At 43.5% G+C, this 17,355-nt stretch overlaps 1 protein-coding gene across 3 annotated transcripts in view; it reads left to right on the top strand.

Moving 5' to 3' along the window:
* Positions 1–17,355, top strand: part of GPSM1 (G protein signaling modulator 1) — a 581,170-nt gene that overhangs the window by 224,815 nt on the left and 339,000 nt on the right. For all 3 annotated transcript variants that reach the window (XM_069241618.1, XM_069241617.1, XM_069241619.1), the window contains exon 7: positions 9,743–9,898. In XM_069241618.1, coding sequence (XP_069097719.1) covers positions 9,743–9,898 — 156 coding nt within the window. The remainder of the gene's footprint in view (positions 1–9,742; positions 9,899–17,355) is intronic.

The raw sequence follows: 17,355 nt of genomic DNA, 5'->3' as shown, positions 1-17,355 counted from the left end.
TGTGGGGTCTTCTATTGGGGCTTTTTTGAAAAACTATTTACGATGGCGTGAAAATTTAGAATTTTAAAATCATTATATTTATTGTTTAATGTATACTGCGTTTTGCTTTTTTCAATCTTATTTTTTTAATAATCAAATAAAGATTAACTAACTAACTAACTAAAGGAACAGGTTATGGTGATCACCAGCTGTATACTTAAAGGAACAGATTATGGTGATCACCAGCTGTATATAAAGGAACAGATTAATGGATACTGCGTTTTGCTTTTTTCATGCTTATTTTTTTAATAATCAAATAAAGATTAACTAACTAAAGGAACAGATTATGGTGATCACCAGCTGTATATTTAAAGGAACAGATTATGGTGAGCACCAGCTGTGTATAGAAAGGAACAGGAAGCAAAATTCACAAAACTTAATACTCCGAGGAAGAAAGAGTGGTGTTCATGCATCTCTATATTGAGGAGAACAGAGAGTGGTGTTAGCAGGACTCTCATATGTACTTTGATTTTCTACAAAGCAATATTTATGTTGGAACAGAGAAGGGTCCCCAGCATGGCTGTGTATAGTGTGTGCCCAACCTTGAAGTTGCCTTAGCAAGCAGTAGTGTTTTGACCCCATCTTAGCACACATGGCGCTCATACATGTGCACAGAGGGCTTTCCATGATATGGAATGAGATCCAGAGTAGGGATCTGTGTCGGAGAGGGCACACCAAGTACATCTCATATTCATAGGAGAGTGGCTACTTTCATCTACCCAGGGCCTACAGGACTGATTGTGGAGTCAGTGAAATGTTTATTTTTTATCCTTGTTTCCGGTTTCAGAAGAGAAGCCTAAATACCTCTCTCATGCACTTGAAATGTTTCTGCCAGTCCCCTCTAAGCAGGCCCTTCATATATATCCATGAAGAACTGATGTTGCGTGTGCGTGTACTACAGACATGTACATGTTGAATGTGCACGCTTTGCCTCCGTGTGAAGAATGCAGATGGAGACCAAGGCTGTGCTTGTGTCTACAGCCACAGTGTGTTCTATTCTGTATCATATGTACTTTGTATGGTACCTAAGATGGAGGCTTAGAGCGAGAGCCCAGGCCCAGGCATCAAATGTATACTGCTGAACCTTCCTAGAAACATTTCAGGGATTCCATTCAGAGGTCGGACAGTGAAGTGTTCATTAGAAGCTAGGGATTCCCCTGCGCCTCCATGGACCATTGTTCCCTGGGAGGGGCTAGCCCTCACAGGTTAACAGGTTGTTAACTGGGGCAGGATACCTTGCTTTTGTGTTGTTGTTTTGGGTCGCTTCTGAGAGGAAACTCTCAGCTCCACTCTGCCTTTCGGATCACACTTGTCACAAAGCACTAGTTGTGCACTCTGCATAGAATTCAAATGAATGCAGAACTGTCCGGAATCAGTCACAGAACTGAAGAGCTGGAATACACAAGGACTGAGTGCACTTTTGGTATTGAGGTAAAAACTTCCAGTCCGTGTGCCAAACTTTCCTGCCCAGAAGGCTGCGGCCCAGTACGAGTGGAGATGTCTTTGAGCTCCATAGTCGGGGCACTAACTGTCAACCCTTGCCAGGTTCAGGATTAGTAACCTGGGAGGACTCGCTGGACTTGGCAGAAGGACTGTCTGCATCCCACTGCGAGGGAGAGAATGATTGGCTGCTCCGGTGCTACTATCCTGGGACCGTTCATTACAATTGAAAAGGTTGGTGACTTACTTACACAGAAGCCCACGCTTGTAGGCTGGGGACAAGGGACGGGGATTGATTATATTGGAGTCCTTCCACAAAGAAGATTCTGCTCAAAACAGGCAAATGCTGCAAGGAGCTGAGGCGAAGCAACTGATGAAACCTCCATCAAAAGGCTGTGATGGAGATCTAGATCTGAGGGTGTCCCGGAATGAATCCCAAAGAGAATTCTACTCTGAGGCTTTTTGCCTTGAAGAACTAAGGGCCATATGTACGAACACATTTTCCCATAGACACAGAATGGGTAAGTTCCTTTCGTACATCTGGCCCTAAGTGCGGAGGGAACTGCAATCCTCAACATGATTGGACTTTGAGAATCTCTGATTGCCGAGAAGAACCCACCAACATCTGGAGGAGGGACACTGCTGCGGTGTGGGGTGGTCGCTTGTTTGTTTCGGAGAGGACTTTAAGGTTGGACCTGAGAAAGCCCGAAGTGATAAGATACTGGTGACCACAAGCTCTGCTGCCACCCGCACATCACCACCAGATTTTGTGCTGATGCTGCTGTGACCATCCTTTGATTTATGCTGGCATGAAACGTGAAGAGGGAACTCCGCCCGTGGGCCAAGACCCCCCTGAAGTATCGTAGGCTGTACAATGTGCACATCATTGAAGTGACAGCCTCTACAGATAGTGGTGCTCACAGGGAGCACCTTTGAAAGGATTTCACCAACTTCACCATCCGGACAAAGAAAGGGAAGAGATAGGTGTGCTCGAGTGTGGGCTCATTGAGTGACAGGTGTAATTGAGAATGATCAGAGCACCAAGAAATGTCCCCCTCCAGCTCTGTAACCTAGCATAGGGCCACTGGACAATGTCTGCATCAGAGTAGACTGTCTCGTAACATACCAAGGATACTGCTCCCATTGATTCCTGATTAACCGTCCTCTACTTAATTATGTACAGTGATACTTTTTATTCTAATAAACTTGTAATGCTTAGTTTTCTACCAGTCAAAGCACAATGCAGACAGTGACTTATTACACGTCACCCAATGACTGTTGAGAGCGGAGTCTTTAACCCCACCCCACCTCCTGAGTAAGGCTTGGACTCCTCTTCTTTGGTTCCATGAGAGTCAAGTGCTAAAGGGGTGTATGTGGTCATCGATTGTGGGTCTAACCATAAGATTTAGCCCCTGGCTCTGTTTGCATAAAAAAAAACATGTGTGGTTGGAACACCCAAGTATCACTCTAGAACACCCCTTTGACACAAAGCAGTGCTTTATTTGTAAAGGAATATGAACAGGGGTCCAGAGGTTTGGTCAGAGCACGCCACCCGCACTACCAAAGTTTAGGATGCCAAATGCCAAGGCTTGGGTAGTGCTGATTCCACCCAATGTCTATTTAATTTATCACCAGACACAGCCTGCCACTTTATCTCACTCTAACATGTCCCTTTCCGTCCCTGTTTTCTCCCTTTGTCATTTTTTCTGTCTTTCTCGTTCTTTTCCTAGTTTTGTGTTTTTTCTCTCTCGCTCTTTCTCTCTTTTTTTTTTTTCTTTTTTTTTCTCATCTGGATCAAAGTCTCTTGAGGAAACCTAAGTCCCAGTCCCCAAAAATGAGCGCTGGTGGGCCTCACTTCCAACCACCACCTCAGATTAAGCACTGACACAAAATAGCGCATAAGAGGGCAAAACTCTAAGGGCATTTTTTCCAGAACAAAAATATTGTGCTAGAAACTAAATACCCTGTCAGTTCTTTGCATTGCTTTGTGTCACATTGCGCTGTCTTGATAAATCCCCTTGCATTCTAAAGGCCATCATATTCCACAGCCTTCACTGTCATTCAGGATGTGTCAGGGTTGGTAGGCTCCTCACTGGATGTTCTAAACTCCAGATACTCCGTCCCACGATTAACTATCCACAGGTCCGCCAGCAGCTTTTGTGGGGCTTGAGTCAAAACCTGCACGCAGGAGCTCTTTTTTGGCTTCCCAACATCACTAGCACCTCCTTCAAAATAGAAACGGTGTTCAAAGCATTTGATGGCAGCTCCAGCAAAGGCTTCCACCTGCCTCATCATGAATATACCACAAATGCAGGGATGGCGTGCTTTTGTGATACATAATTACATCTTGCAACAGCAGCACCGGGCCCTGAACAGTGTTGGGTTGGGGTAATTAACCACAGTTCCCCCTCCCTGTCTCTACTCAGAGGGGCTACCTCACAAGGACTAATTTCCACTGAGCCTAGCTCTATTAGTCATTATTAGTCATTGCATTGGGGACTATATTCCTTCAGCCACCCTAGGCAAATTTACCCAGACAGTTTAAGACCAGACACACCCTTCTACGCCTTCACATGATCAGCTACATCTCCAATGCACAAGCATAACATCATTAGCCATGTACTTTACTTTCAAATCAAGCCAAGCTGGCTTCAGTCCCTTTTCCCTGCTCCAAGCAGTGATGATGCACGTTCAGCCTTCTTCACTTGGTTTTCTTGGCTTAGTGCCCTTTCAGTCTCCCCGCCCACTTAAATCATATGGTGGGTGATCAGAGCCCACCCAAAGCTCTAATACAAAAAAGCACTGGTCCGACGCCAAGGGAGTTTTCTTCCTGTGCCTGGGGGCCACTTCTGATTTTTCCTGTCTGAGTCTGCTACACAATGTATGATAGAACAGGACAAAAAATCTGTATTGTGAGGCCTGAATTTAGTGGGTTCTTCTGACATGTGAAAGCTCATGGTGACTGGGCCACTGACTAAAGTCTTCTGATGGCAGAGCCAGATGAGGCTTCGCCTTTGCAAACTGTGTGGACCCCACACTTCTAAAGGAGGCGGGGCACAACAGTTTTGGCAAATGTGGCATCTGCCCAGTTTAGGTACAGCATCTGCTCAATCTGCTGAAATGTAGCAGATGTATCAGTCCAAAAGAACATTACATCATTTACTCCAAAGAGAGGAAGTAGAGCTAGACATAAGCAACAAACAGAAATGATCTATCTATCTGTCCACATGAAAAAACAAAGGTTACAGGGACGTGATAGTTAGGTTCAGATTTTACACACACAAAACCATAGAAATTCAGCAGGTGTTTTTGATAGAGTAAGCCATATTCAAAGTCAAATTTCCATGATAGTATAGGTTGAACCTTTTCAAGGTTTGCCTAGAGTCCTGGTCATGAGAATCAGGCTTGGTCCATTGAAAGTCCATCTCCTTGAGATTCTCCTATCTGCTTGTGGACGTCTGCTTAATGAATATTTAGTAGAAGTGAGTTAAGCTTTATGTTATTATGCTTCAGCTTTTGAGCCACTTCAGCAATGGATAATTCATCCTGTTTGCAACACACACACATTTTCTTTATCTCTGTTCTTAGACGGTCAGATGCTCTATGGCCTTGCTCATTAATTATTTTAAAATAATGTCATCCCCTCCTCTCTGCTGCTGCTCTCGATCCTCCTCTGTCTTCTTTCTCTCCAGGGCCTCTGCCCTCCTCTTAATCTCTCACTTCTCCCTTGTGTGCCTTATGTCCTCAGTTTTGTCCTTCTCATGCCACTTTCAAACTCCTCTGCCTCACTTTATTTTCCTTTTCTTCCCTGTTTGTAGCCTTTTTGTGCCACTTTCATATTCCTCTCTCTCACTTTTTGCGCATTGTCTCACCTATTTTTAGCTTCTTTGTGCCACTTTCAAACCTCTCCCTCACACATATTCGTACCATCCCTGATCCATTCTAACCTCTTTGTGCCACTTTCACTCATATACCACACTTTTTGTGCCTTTTACTCCTCTGTTCTTGGCCTCTGTGTGCGACTTTCCTTTCTCCTACTCACGCTCTTTTCAACCTTTTTTGCCACTCCCACCACTGTCCACTTTCTGCTTTCGCGCCCTTTCTCCCCTCATGCCTGCATCGCGCCCTGCACCTCCACCCCTTACCATGCTTCCTGCCAAAGACAATCTAATCTGCGCCCATCCACGCCTGGTCTGCATCCGGCATCATGAACCCTGGTACTATCGGCCCTAACCACTACACTGCAGCAATCGTCTGCTAGTTTGATCTGGACCGCCGCTGCACCGCGCAGCACCTCACACCACAGTAAGACCCTTCACATGCACCCACTGCAGCGTACACCTGTAGCAGCACACTGACATACACCCCCATGCACCAGCAACCTCACCTCCCACTTGGGCTAATGCCACAGAAAACACCTAACCAGCACCACAAAAAGCACTTGCATGCATGCTTCCCAACACCCGCTCTGTCAGCAAACATGCTGCCGAGATCTGGGATCGCCTCAGCAACAGTACACAAGACTTCTTCCTTACGGAAACCTGGTCCAACCACGCTTCAGCTTCTGACATCACTGGCTGCCCCACTGGGCTAGAAGACTGCACAAGGGGACCACCTTCACAAGCCAGAAGGAGGACTTGCAATCATTCACAAGGACACCATCAAATGCTCCACATCCACGGAAATCAACACCCTTTTCATGGAACACATGCACTTCTCTGGATCCAATCTTCGCCTCCAGGGACAGGATAATATACAGCTCCACCTCACCGCTCACACAAACTGACCACTGCATCACATACTTCCAGATCACCACACCACACTTCAACGCACCCACCAGCACTAACCTACCCACCCAGAACTGGACCAAAGTAACAGAGGCAGACTGACTCAGCACCATCAAAACATACCAGCCCAACACCACCAACAACCTCGCACAAGCATATCACAACTTCAACAAATGGATCAAGAACTACCCAGACTCCCTCACACCCATCAAAAGCAAGAGACAAAGAAGAACAATTAAACAAACCTGCTGGTATACAGACGACCTCCGGAAATCTAAGCGCTACTGCAAGCAGCTAGAAAGAAAAAGGAGAAAAAGTTACGGTCCTAAAGCCAGAACCACCCCAAGGCCGTACTCAGATGCTACCACCAACTTCTGAGAGACGCTAAAAAAAGGGCACTGCAACAAGACTAATCCTCGACCTCCCACGGCACACCCACATCTCGCCACACCTCAGAGAGAGCCACTGGCTCCCCATCCAGAACCTCAGCCAATTCAAATTCCTCACACACATAAACAAGGCACTGTAGATATCGGACCAACATACCTCAGCAACCACATACACTTTCACCAACCCTCCACACACCTACACTCCACCACACACTCACTCGTACAAACCCCCCACATCCACAAAAGCAGAACGTGAGGTTGAACATTCTCCTACATTGTACCCAAGACCTATAACTACCTCCATCTACACACCTGCGCCTCATCCTCACTTCTTGAATTCTGCAAGAGGCTGAAGACATGGCTCTTCGAACAATTCTATGGGGTCTGACACTGAACATCTTTCATCTTACGCCTACACACCTGCTCCAGCGCCCCTATACCCTCATGGGTGATTAGTTACACCACACAAATCTACGTAGGATAACATAACATGGCATAACATAACAGAGCATAGCATAACATAACATTATCTAGCATAACAACGTAACATAACAGCACAGCATAACATAAAATAACATAACAGAGAATTATTTTTTCTTCTCCATTGCCATCTCCCTTTCAACCTCCTTCTTTGTGCCTTACTCCCTTTTATCACAGCTGTCTCTTTACTCTATCAGTCACTATTTCAGTATATCTCCTTATTGGTCTTTCTTGCTTTGCTTTTCTGTTTTCTCTTGTTTTTCTTCCCTCTCCTATTTTTCCTTCTTTTCTCTCTATCATTATTTGATTTTTTTCTGCTTGTTTTATTTCTCGCTAGCACTAGTTCTTTCCCTCTTCCCGATTCCGTCTCCCCTTTCTTTTTCTTCTCCTCTTCATATCTCTTTTCATTTTATTTCTTACTCTCCCTGCCTTCACCTCTACTTTTTTTGTTCATTTTCTTCCTTTCATTTTTTTTCTTTGTTTTTCTCTTTGTTTCACTCTATAACACCCCCGGCTGCTGGTAGTTAGTTCTCTCCTTTGCCACCCCACAGCAGCAAGTCTCTTCCTAGGTTATTAATGACGCTCACCCAGGAGATGGGCTCACATAAGGGGCGGGAGTCTGATGAGCTCCTTGGACCTAGCCCCGTTGTGCATGGGTAGAGCCAGTCACGTGGTGCAGTAAAAGACCTAGATATGTAGTGACACCTCCAGTGCCCATATGATGCACACTCTTGCTGAGGGCATCCTGTGGCAAGGGCACATTTGTCGCCTTTGTGGAAGGTTTATGTTTGCACGTCAGAGCTCTCAAGAAGGCATGTTCGAACATCACACACTGGATAACACAAGCCGCTTTTGGTTTTCAGATGGGCAGGGTAGGACAGGACACTTGTCCTCAGCACTGGTTGTTTGTGTTCTTAGAACAGTGCTTCAAACGTCACACCGTGTACTCTGGTGTCACCATACAAGGTCTCAAGGATTAGTCGAGCACCTTTTATAAGGACTCGATGCCGCGCAGATGTTAACCATATGCTCCGTATCCTAGCGAGAACCAGTCGCGAACACCACAGAGGAGAAAGATCCGATTGCGGCTCAGGTACGGCTCACTGAGCGGCCTTTTACGTTTTGTCTAAAGTACCTTTTATCTTAAGTGTTTGGTACAAACCTGGAGAATAGCTCTTCCCTTCTCATCCCATTTAGTAGAAAGTCTTGGAGCGTCTCCAAAATAGAATTATCTCCAAAGGCTCATATTAGTTGTCTTATTAGACCCACTGCCCTTCTCACTGTGCTAAGTCCAAACTGACGTTCTGTTGTGAAATGTATGAATGTGAGTCTTTTTTTTCCTGTTAGTTTGACTGATTTTTCTGCCCTTCCTGGGTTCTTACCAAAAGGTGTTGCTATTTACCTCATGTTGGTTGAGGCAAGAGAGTTCAATAGTGAACCTATACAAACTTTTTAACCTCTAGGTGCCTAGTTCGGTTGTGTGATATAGCACTTTGAACTGGTGTTGAGTCACTTTGTAAGCCCTCTTAGTACCCAGCAGATGAAGGAACTGGGCACAGGGCGATACAGTGGTTCGTCCAGGATCACACAGTTGTAGCCATGTCGATCAACCTTTTCTGGATCCCAGTTTAGAAGGATAAAAATTCGTCATTTTCTGCCCGACAGGAAGTGCCACTTGTGCCCAACAGGAAGAAAACCAAGCACGGCTACTCGTGCAATATGAAAGTGTGCAGGACCGAATTATGGAGTAAAGCTGCCCCAGAAATAAAGCTGTAAATAGCACTCTCGTTTGAGTGTGCAAAAAGTTCAATTTACATTAGCTAATGTCAGAATCCTGATTTGCAGAATTAGAGTTGTGAATGTTTTTTTACAAAAAGAAATTGACCTACTTGGTTGACTTTTCTGCATGAGGAAGGCAGCAGAATTCCACATGCCAAGTACAGATGCAAAATGGCACATCTTAACAGTTGCTCTGGGAGGATGCTATCGGCATGCAATGGTGAAAAGTTCCACCTGTACCAATGTGCAGCATCCGCACGGGTTGTGACAGCTCCACGTCCTCAGGTGTCTCTGCAAGACCCCACAGCCTCATACAGGTGAGCGCAGAAAACAAACACACTTAAGTCAGGTTACACCGAGTTTGCAGGGATGAAGTTCTACTGCTAATCCTGGAATGTTGGAATTTCAATTTCGCTTCAGCAAGTCGCATTTAAGATATCGAAACACCTAATGAGAGGCTGGCCTCATTCACTATATATATATTGAATGAGTGAACATTTGTACGTAAGTGTGTGTATTTCGTGATATAATTTCCATATATATATATTGCATTTCCAATCGAAGTTGGGAGCCCGTGCCTTGGTAGATTTGTTTCAGCACTGTCCGGTCCCTCCTAATCAGTTTGCTGGTGGCACAGAGGGAAGTATTGTTGTGAAGAGAGCAATGCTGAGCTTGGAATGTATGTCCCAAGCCCCCACGTCTCTACTTGTAGTTATGACTCTTTGGTTATTATATGAAAACCCAGCCCACTCCGCACCCATCTGCCAGGTGGAGATTCTGAAAGACTCTGATCACACTGTGAACAATATGTGTATCTTTGTTTTGCAGAAAGACCCTGCACCTCTCGAAACACCTGAAGGACCTCGCGGTGGAAGCCCAGGCCTGTTACAGCCTCGGGAACACCTACACCCTCCTGCAGGACTACGAAGGGGCCATCGAGTACCACCTGAAGCATCTGCTGATAGCGCAGGACCTGGGGGACAGGTAAGGGCTCTGATGCACCTGTGAGGGAGAGAGATGCCAACAGGAAGAGGGTGTAGGTTAGAGCAGCATAAATAATGCTGGCACAAACCATCCCACGACTTCAGATTCAATGAAGCAGTTCTGGACGGTGCTCTTGGAAACATTTAACAAAAGAGGAAGTACAGTAAATATATACATATATATATAATCTTTATCCCCCCCCCCCCAAAAAAAAAAAAAGATGAGCATTATATTAAAAACAGGAGGAGGAGGAGGTTTACCCTCATTAAAACACACACTCAAGTTAGGCTTTTGTTCCGTAAAATAAAAAAATACACTTAAAATAAACTTACAGATACTTAGGTTAATTATATTTATTGAATGGGAAATTACTTAAAATTACATTAAAGACCTATCAATACATCCATATGCATAATAAATACATTTTAAATTATGATGTAACAAAGGTGCAAAGTAAAGGTACTCCTGATATTATAACTCCCACTGTAAAGGTACTCCTGATACTATAACTCCCACTGTAAAGGTACTCCTGATATTATAACTCCCACTGTAAAGGTACTCCTGATATTATAACTCCCACTGTAAAGGTACTCCTGATACTATAACTCCCACTGTAAAGGTACTCCTGATGTCCTTACCGTGATCTAATGACTCCGCATGTCATACCTGTGCACGCACAAGTGGCATTCATAAGACAGCTGAAGAAAACTGCATTATTTCTTGTTAGAAGTGGGCAAAATGAATTATTTTACTTTTGATTTCCAGAAAACCTCTGATTATTAAAACTAAAAACAAACCCTACTTCAGGAGCAACATTGAAAAGTTTGCTTACAGAAGGCTTTATGAGGATTTTTGAAAAATTTGGAATGCAGCATGCAAAGAACTTGTGGTCTCCAGCTTGCCATCACGTCCATTTCAGATGAAAATTCGATTGTGCCATGCAGATATTGATTACTAAACTTATTAGGCCACTAGCCACTTCTGAAATAGCTTTATTTATTCCTGCATTGTCGGTGTTGATCCTGTGCAGGTGGGGAAGAAAAGACATGATGAAATGCTTAACTTAATCTCAGCCACTGGCAATTACTCAGGAAAACACCAATGAAGCACATTTTTTTGTAATTCTGAAGTGTGGTGGAAACAAATATTCTAAAAGGATCAAAACAAGTCAATACACTCGGTGATGCCGATTTCCACACATTATGCGCTGTATAGTTTTATCGGTGGAAGGGTTTGTCTGTGCAAATATAATGGTCATTGCAAATGAAAATGTGTTCACTGTAATGGCAGTGTGCTACAACACCTCCACTCAACGCAACTACACTCTACAACACTCTACACTACTCCACTGTACGAGACTAGACTCCTCTCTCCACCATTCCACTCTGACACTCCACCGTATGCCACTCGACTATATGCCACTCGACTCCACTGTACGCCACTTGACTCCGACTCTACTCCATCCCAATCTATGCCACTCTACTTCACTCAATGCTCCTCCACACTACAACACTCAACTCTAGTCTTTGCCACTACACTTTACTTTCACACTCAACTCTGCTTTCCACCACTCTACAATGATCTACTCCTCACCACGCTCCACCATTCCTTGCCGCTTTACTCTATACCTCTTCTCTCTACTTCATTGTATGCAACTCTACAACACTACATCACTACTCTACTCGACTGCATGCCACTCAACTTAACAACATTACTTCTCTCTACTCTACTGTAAGCCACTCCACAACACTCCTCTCCACTGTACGCCACTCTATGCTGCTCCACTCTATGCCAGGCCACTCCACGACACTGAATACACTCTGCGCCACTCCACTCTGACACTCCACTCTATGAAACTCTACTCTATGATGCTCCACTGCACTTCACTCCAACCTACCGCACTGTACTCCACTCTATGCCACTCCACTTTACTACACTCTACTTCACTCTACAACTCTACTCTACACCACTCCACTCTGTGATGCTGTACTTCACTTTATGCCACCCTACACCACTGCACTCTGACATTCCACTCCACGACTCTCAGCTCCACTCTACGGCTGTCCACTTGAGGGCACTGTATGCCAATCTACTCCACTCTACGACACAATGTTCTACATAACCTTATAAGACTATACTCCATTCCACTCTTCAGCACTCTGCTCCACTTCACTCAATGACACTCTACTCCACAACACTTTACTTCATTTTATACCACTTCACCCCACTCCACGTAAACACCACTCTACGCCACGCTACTCTATGGCACTCGATAGAGTGCTATCATACTGGCAAATTTGACTCCAGCCTATGTGACACCTTTCTCGAAGTAATATGCCTATCCCTCTGCGCTTAACAATTTGTCTCTATCAGGTGATCATCATTAATATTCATGGACACGAAAAACCTCCTCCCACAACCCAAAACACTGTGACTGGACTGTTGCTGGTCACAAAACCATTCATCGATTCAAACTGATACCAGGAAGGAGATAAGACTTCTGCCCCTTTGCACATACGGACTGTACCCAAGTCTATCTTTGACCTGAAATGGGAGGTTGATGATGGAGATGTCTGAGCACTGACGTTTCTTGACCCTTCCTGGTCCGCAACATCTTCAGTAGGGACATCCTTCAAAGGCTACAGAAGATTGAGTAAATAGGCATTGCCTTTGATGGGTTAATACATTATGGGCTCCCAGCTGCAAATTGTTCCCATCTGTCACCTATAGCCCTTCTGCACAGCCTGTGTCCACCTCAAAGGTCTTGCCTTTAACCCAGTGCTTTTAATGTATATTTGAAACTTTTAAAAGGCCTGAACTCTGTTTTTGTTGCGGACTTTGGTTCCTATGTCAATATCACACAGCCCCCTGTGAAAGTTGGCTCCCTGTCTCGCTGTTCATTTCAAACTTTCCACCTGCCTTGATTGTATAAAGGATTTTGTGAGAACAACCCGTGAATGAAGATTGTGGCATTGATGTCCTCGATGTGGGGTGCCTGCAGCTAGCCTGGTGGGTACATGCCCGGCCAACTAGGGGAATGTTCGGCCCCTGATAAAGTAGCTGAAAAGATAGACTCACTTCTTCAATTTCGTTATTCTATGAGACCACACTTCTCAGCAGCAGTAAAAAATGTCAGGCAAAATGTTTCCTTTCCACATAGGAGTCAGCTAACTTGTGCTGTGCCTCCCTCCCCATCACCTCGTCAACAATGTGTATCTGGAACTTTTAATCACTTGACAGATGGCAGAACACTCAGCACGGAGGCTGCTTCATCCTTGAAGTGATATGACCCATCATCTTCCTGCTCAAGCAGTGACACTGATCTGAGCTGACGTCGTGCTGCTTGGCCTTCAGGGCTGCCTGTAAAGTCCATCAGGCCTTCGATAGCGAGGGCGATCTGTACATTTATTAAGAATAAATCACCAATCTATCCTCAAGCAGAATCTAAAATAATTGTGAGCTCCTGCCTGGGTAGAAGCAAGTGTCTGTTAGGTTCTGAGTTCTGTCTGGTGGCTGCAGAAATGTGAAATGTCTGCACTTTTCTCCTGGAGTGACCTTCGACCTAGAAAAAACCTTGTCTCCTGTGTCTGTGGCAATGGGATAAGAGGACGGCACAGAGTCTTCACTAGTGGAAAATAACGAATATTTACAAAGTATTCAAACATTATAAATATCGTAGAACGTGTTATATATATATATATATTATTATTATTCTTTTTTTTTGTTTGTTTGTTTTAAATAAATTTCATAGGAAGGTGGTCCCTCTTGGTGGAACGAACACAGTGGTGACTTTTTGAGGAAATTTCTCTACAGCGCTCCCTACTAGAAAAGTATCTATTTTCCTATTATTTACTTTCAGACTGAATCATCAGATTCATGGAAAGTGTGAGAATCTACACGTCTTAGATTGATGGCTATGACTGGCATATGTTCAGGCACTTTCTTTTGAGCACAGCATCTCAACTGGACATTGATGGAGATCATAGTCGTTCAGGTGCATTTATGATGCATTGTTCATAGTTAAACCGATTTTTCGCCAAACTGACATTCCTATGGAGTACACAACGTCAAAATATCTAAAAAGTGCATTTTTTTGTACTTTTGTCTGGGTCTATTTTTTTCTTCTCCATAATGAAAACTTTCTCCTTTTTGAGGAACCCCTTCTCTACAGCATCGCAAACGTCAAAACAAAATTATATGTTTTAAAATAATTCAGTTTTATTGCTCAGCCATAAGCTGTTTGAACTGTTCGTTCATCGCGAAGGCTGAAGAGTCGCCTCTTATTCGATCCCCCTCAAAAAATAAGGGGGATATTCTTAGAGAACGGTCTTCAAGTGTTTTCAAGCCTGAAAGTGCTTTTCTGCCTGAAAAATGCTCCGAATTAGTTTTTTAAAATGTTTTTGGTGCAGGTATCGCCAGTCAATCCTCCCCCCTCCTTCCCGGTATGGAGAAATAATGTGTTTTGCGTCATTTGAAATAACAAACGGTTTAACGGAAAATCATACCAATTTATTTGAATTATCCTTGTACCTGCCTTCTCAGGCACGCAGCTCGTTGATGTGATGCAGTTGGCAGAACCCCAATATGCATGTGTCTGTATTCAGTCATGTATTAATGCATTGGTTTCTACATCAGTAAAGACTACGGCCGTCAGTCCGGGTAGGCTGGGATAGCAGCTACTGCCCTCGGCTTGCCTCTTGTTACCCCTAACACTGGTCTTAATACCCTCAGGTCTCTGGGTCATGAAGACCGCAGCAGGAACATGGAGTACCAAGGCTGGAAGAGCCCTTTTTATTATTACTTTCTGTAGATTGTGTTGCCTGCCCTTTACCTAGTTCAACAGCAAGTAGGAGGCTATTTGGGGGGGCTAAAGGGTCGGTCCCGCCATCTTAACAGGGTCAGTCTGGGTCTCACGTCACTTCTGTTTCAGGGATGGCACTTGACTGTGTTTTTTTACTGGCCTGACCAGTATTTTTAGGTGCTGCATGTGCTCTCACTTGCAATAGATTTTGTATACAACAAGGGGCTTGCAGCCCGCCGATTGCTTAGCATTCATTGGCTTCATGGTCACTCCTATTTCCCATTTTATTTTGTTTTGTGATGTTGCACTCCTGTTTCCTGCCTTCTAATTGGCATGCTGGCTTCACTTTCTCTTCTTTCGTCTGGAGCATGGACCAAATACTAATTTTTTTTTTTTTTTTAAGCTTGATTGCTGTCCTTCCACCGATCATGCTGTGATTGAGGTGCTACTTCTGTTTTTTCTTCTGCCCTGTCATCCTTGTTGGACCTCTTGCCATTTGCAGATATATTTTTCTGTGCCACATGCACTTCTAAGCAGCCCTTTTCTCTTTTGAAACAGACGTTTATTGTGACAACAGATGTTATCTGCTTTTACTGTGATAACAGATGATATCTGCTTCTAACAGTATTTTCACATAGACGCAATTTCTTTCCTTATGTCATTGGATTTTTTGACAAATAACACATCTTTTTTTTAACCCATTGGGAGATTAACTGATTGCTCAGAATGACAGGGGTGTTTTACTGAAACATAACAAGCATTGACAAACCAGTAGGTCTCACGTTTGAGACTATTGGCTCTGCGATTGACTTATGTTCCGGCTGTAAATCATGGACATTGCCAACTTTGGTAATGATTTGTAGCCAGGCTGTACAACATCATGGCTAAAAATAATAATAAAAAAGACTACAATGCATACAGCACTAATGTACTTTAACAAAACAACTCAATAGCCCCGGCTGCATCATAGCGCTTATTAAAATTAGTTTTAGCCACTTTGCAAAGCATCTGCACTGCTGTACGGTATGGACTACAAAACATTGCCTAAGCCGATAGCTCTCCTAGACAAGACTTATTGCCTTTGCCAATGCTGGTTTGTCAATACCAGTACAAAACACTTGAAATTTAGTGAAATCCCCCCTTTAAATATAATCCTAGAACAATAATCACATGAAGCAATCTCTCAAAAAGTATTTGACAGCTCACTAAATTATTTCTAAATTATTATTAAAGCAAACAGGGAGATAGTTGATATATTAAAAATAAATGCTGACAAATTAAAATTCATATTTAATTATTGGCTCTTGGCTCTTCCAAAATAATGAAAGGTAAATACATGGCCAGTATTATTTAGTAGGAAAGATGGCAACCTTGCCTGTCCATGGTAAAGGCGAAGCTGAGAACTCAGGCCAGAGGGAAAAGCCTTCCTTCAGGCAAGTTGCTCTGTTTTCAGTTTTATAACCAGGGCTCCTGGTTTTATGACATTTGTGTTTTTGGCATTTCCATCCGTCTTTATCTATATTTCTCTTAGCTCATTGTATTTGTAGTCATCAAAATCTATTTTGTGCTTAGTGTAAAAATAAAGCTGCATTGGGTATATTTCCACATTTATTTAACCAACAAATATTTACTTATGCTTGACTGTCCAGTGGGATTTAGCCATTTACAGTACAATTCAGTCATATGAAACCAGTTGCATTGTGGAGCAACTTAAACAGCTGTAATGCTGCAGTTATTTAAGCTTCCTTAGGATTTTGTTTTATTTGTTTTTTTTAAATCTCCTTTACCTGTCGATCTGCACAACTATTGGCCTAGCACTCATGGTTGACAGTAGTGAGTCTAATTAAAGGACTCAGATTTTCGGCAAGTATCTCCATTTAAAGATAAATATAGATGAACAATAAATGGGTTTCTGTCTGCTTTTATCTGTAAAAACAGTGGAAAGGGAAAACTGGAAGCCTTATTTAAAATGCGGTTGTGTTTGCAGAATTGAAAAGTAATCTTAAAGCTTGGCACTATATGCACTATAGAGTTATAGATGCAACTTTAACTGTATGGAAATGCATATCTATTGGGCCAGATGTGCAAAGTGCTTCGGTGGTCATAAGCCCTTCGACTCACAAGATCACAGGATTTCTAACCAGAAAACTGGTTCTATGTACTGAAACCATTTTGGGATTCAGATTTTTTCGACTCGCCAAATAAATTTACCAACCCATTTTAATTCACAACAAGGGGTGTGAAAAAGGGATGTCCCCTCCTGATTGTGATTCGGAATGGTATGTATCAACTGTTTGCGACGGCAGCTGCATTCGCAAATCACTGAATTGTTACTGACTCCTCAGAGGAGGCCCTATCAGATTCTTTGAATACACTCTCAGTGTGTTCCCAAACAGGACTTGAAAGAACAAAATGAAAAACAGCACTGGTTCCATTAAGAAAACAGACTGCTTTAAAAGTAAAGTTTCCTGTTTGAGAATGCTGATGGCCTTTTTGTTCCTTGATAGACACCATCCCTGTGTTTGCAGCCAATCACATGGGGTCGCAAATATCAACTGGCTCAGACAGGTCACTCTGCCAACCTTTGCGACTGGACATATTGTGATGTGGCGTGTCGGTACATAGGCTGCATCGCAATATTTAAGGCTGGTTGCAA

This window comes from Pleurodeles waltl, chromosome 6 (assembly GCF_031143425.1).
Source record: "Pleurodeles waltl isolate 20211129_DDA chromosome 6, aPleWal1.hap1.20221129, whole genome shotgun sequence".
NCBI classification, from domain to species: Eukaryota; Metazoa; Chordata; class Amphibia; order Caudata; family Salamandridae; genus Pleurodeles; species Pleurodeles waltl.
This window is presented reverse-complemented; position numbering and strand designations above follow the sequence as displayed.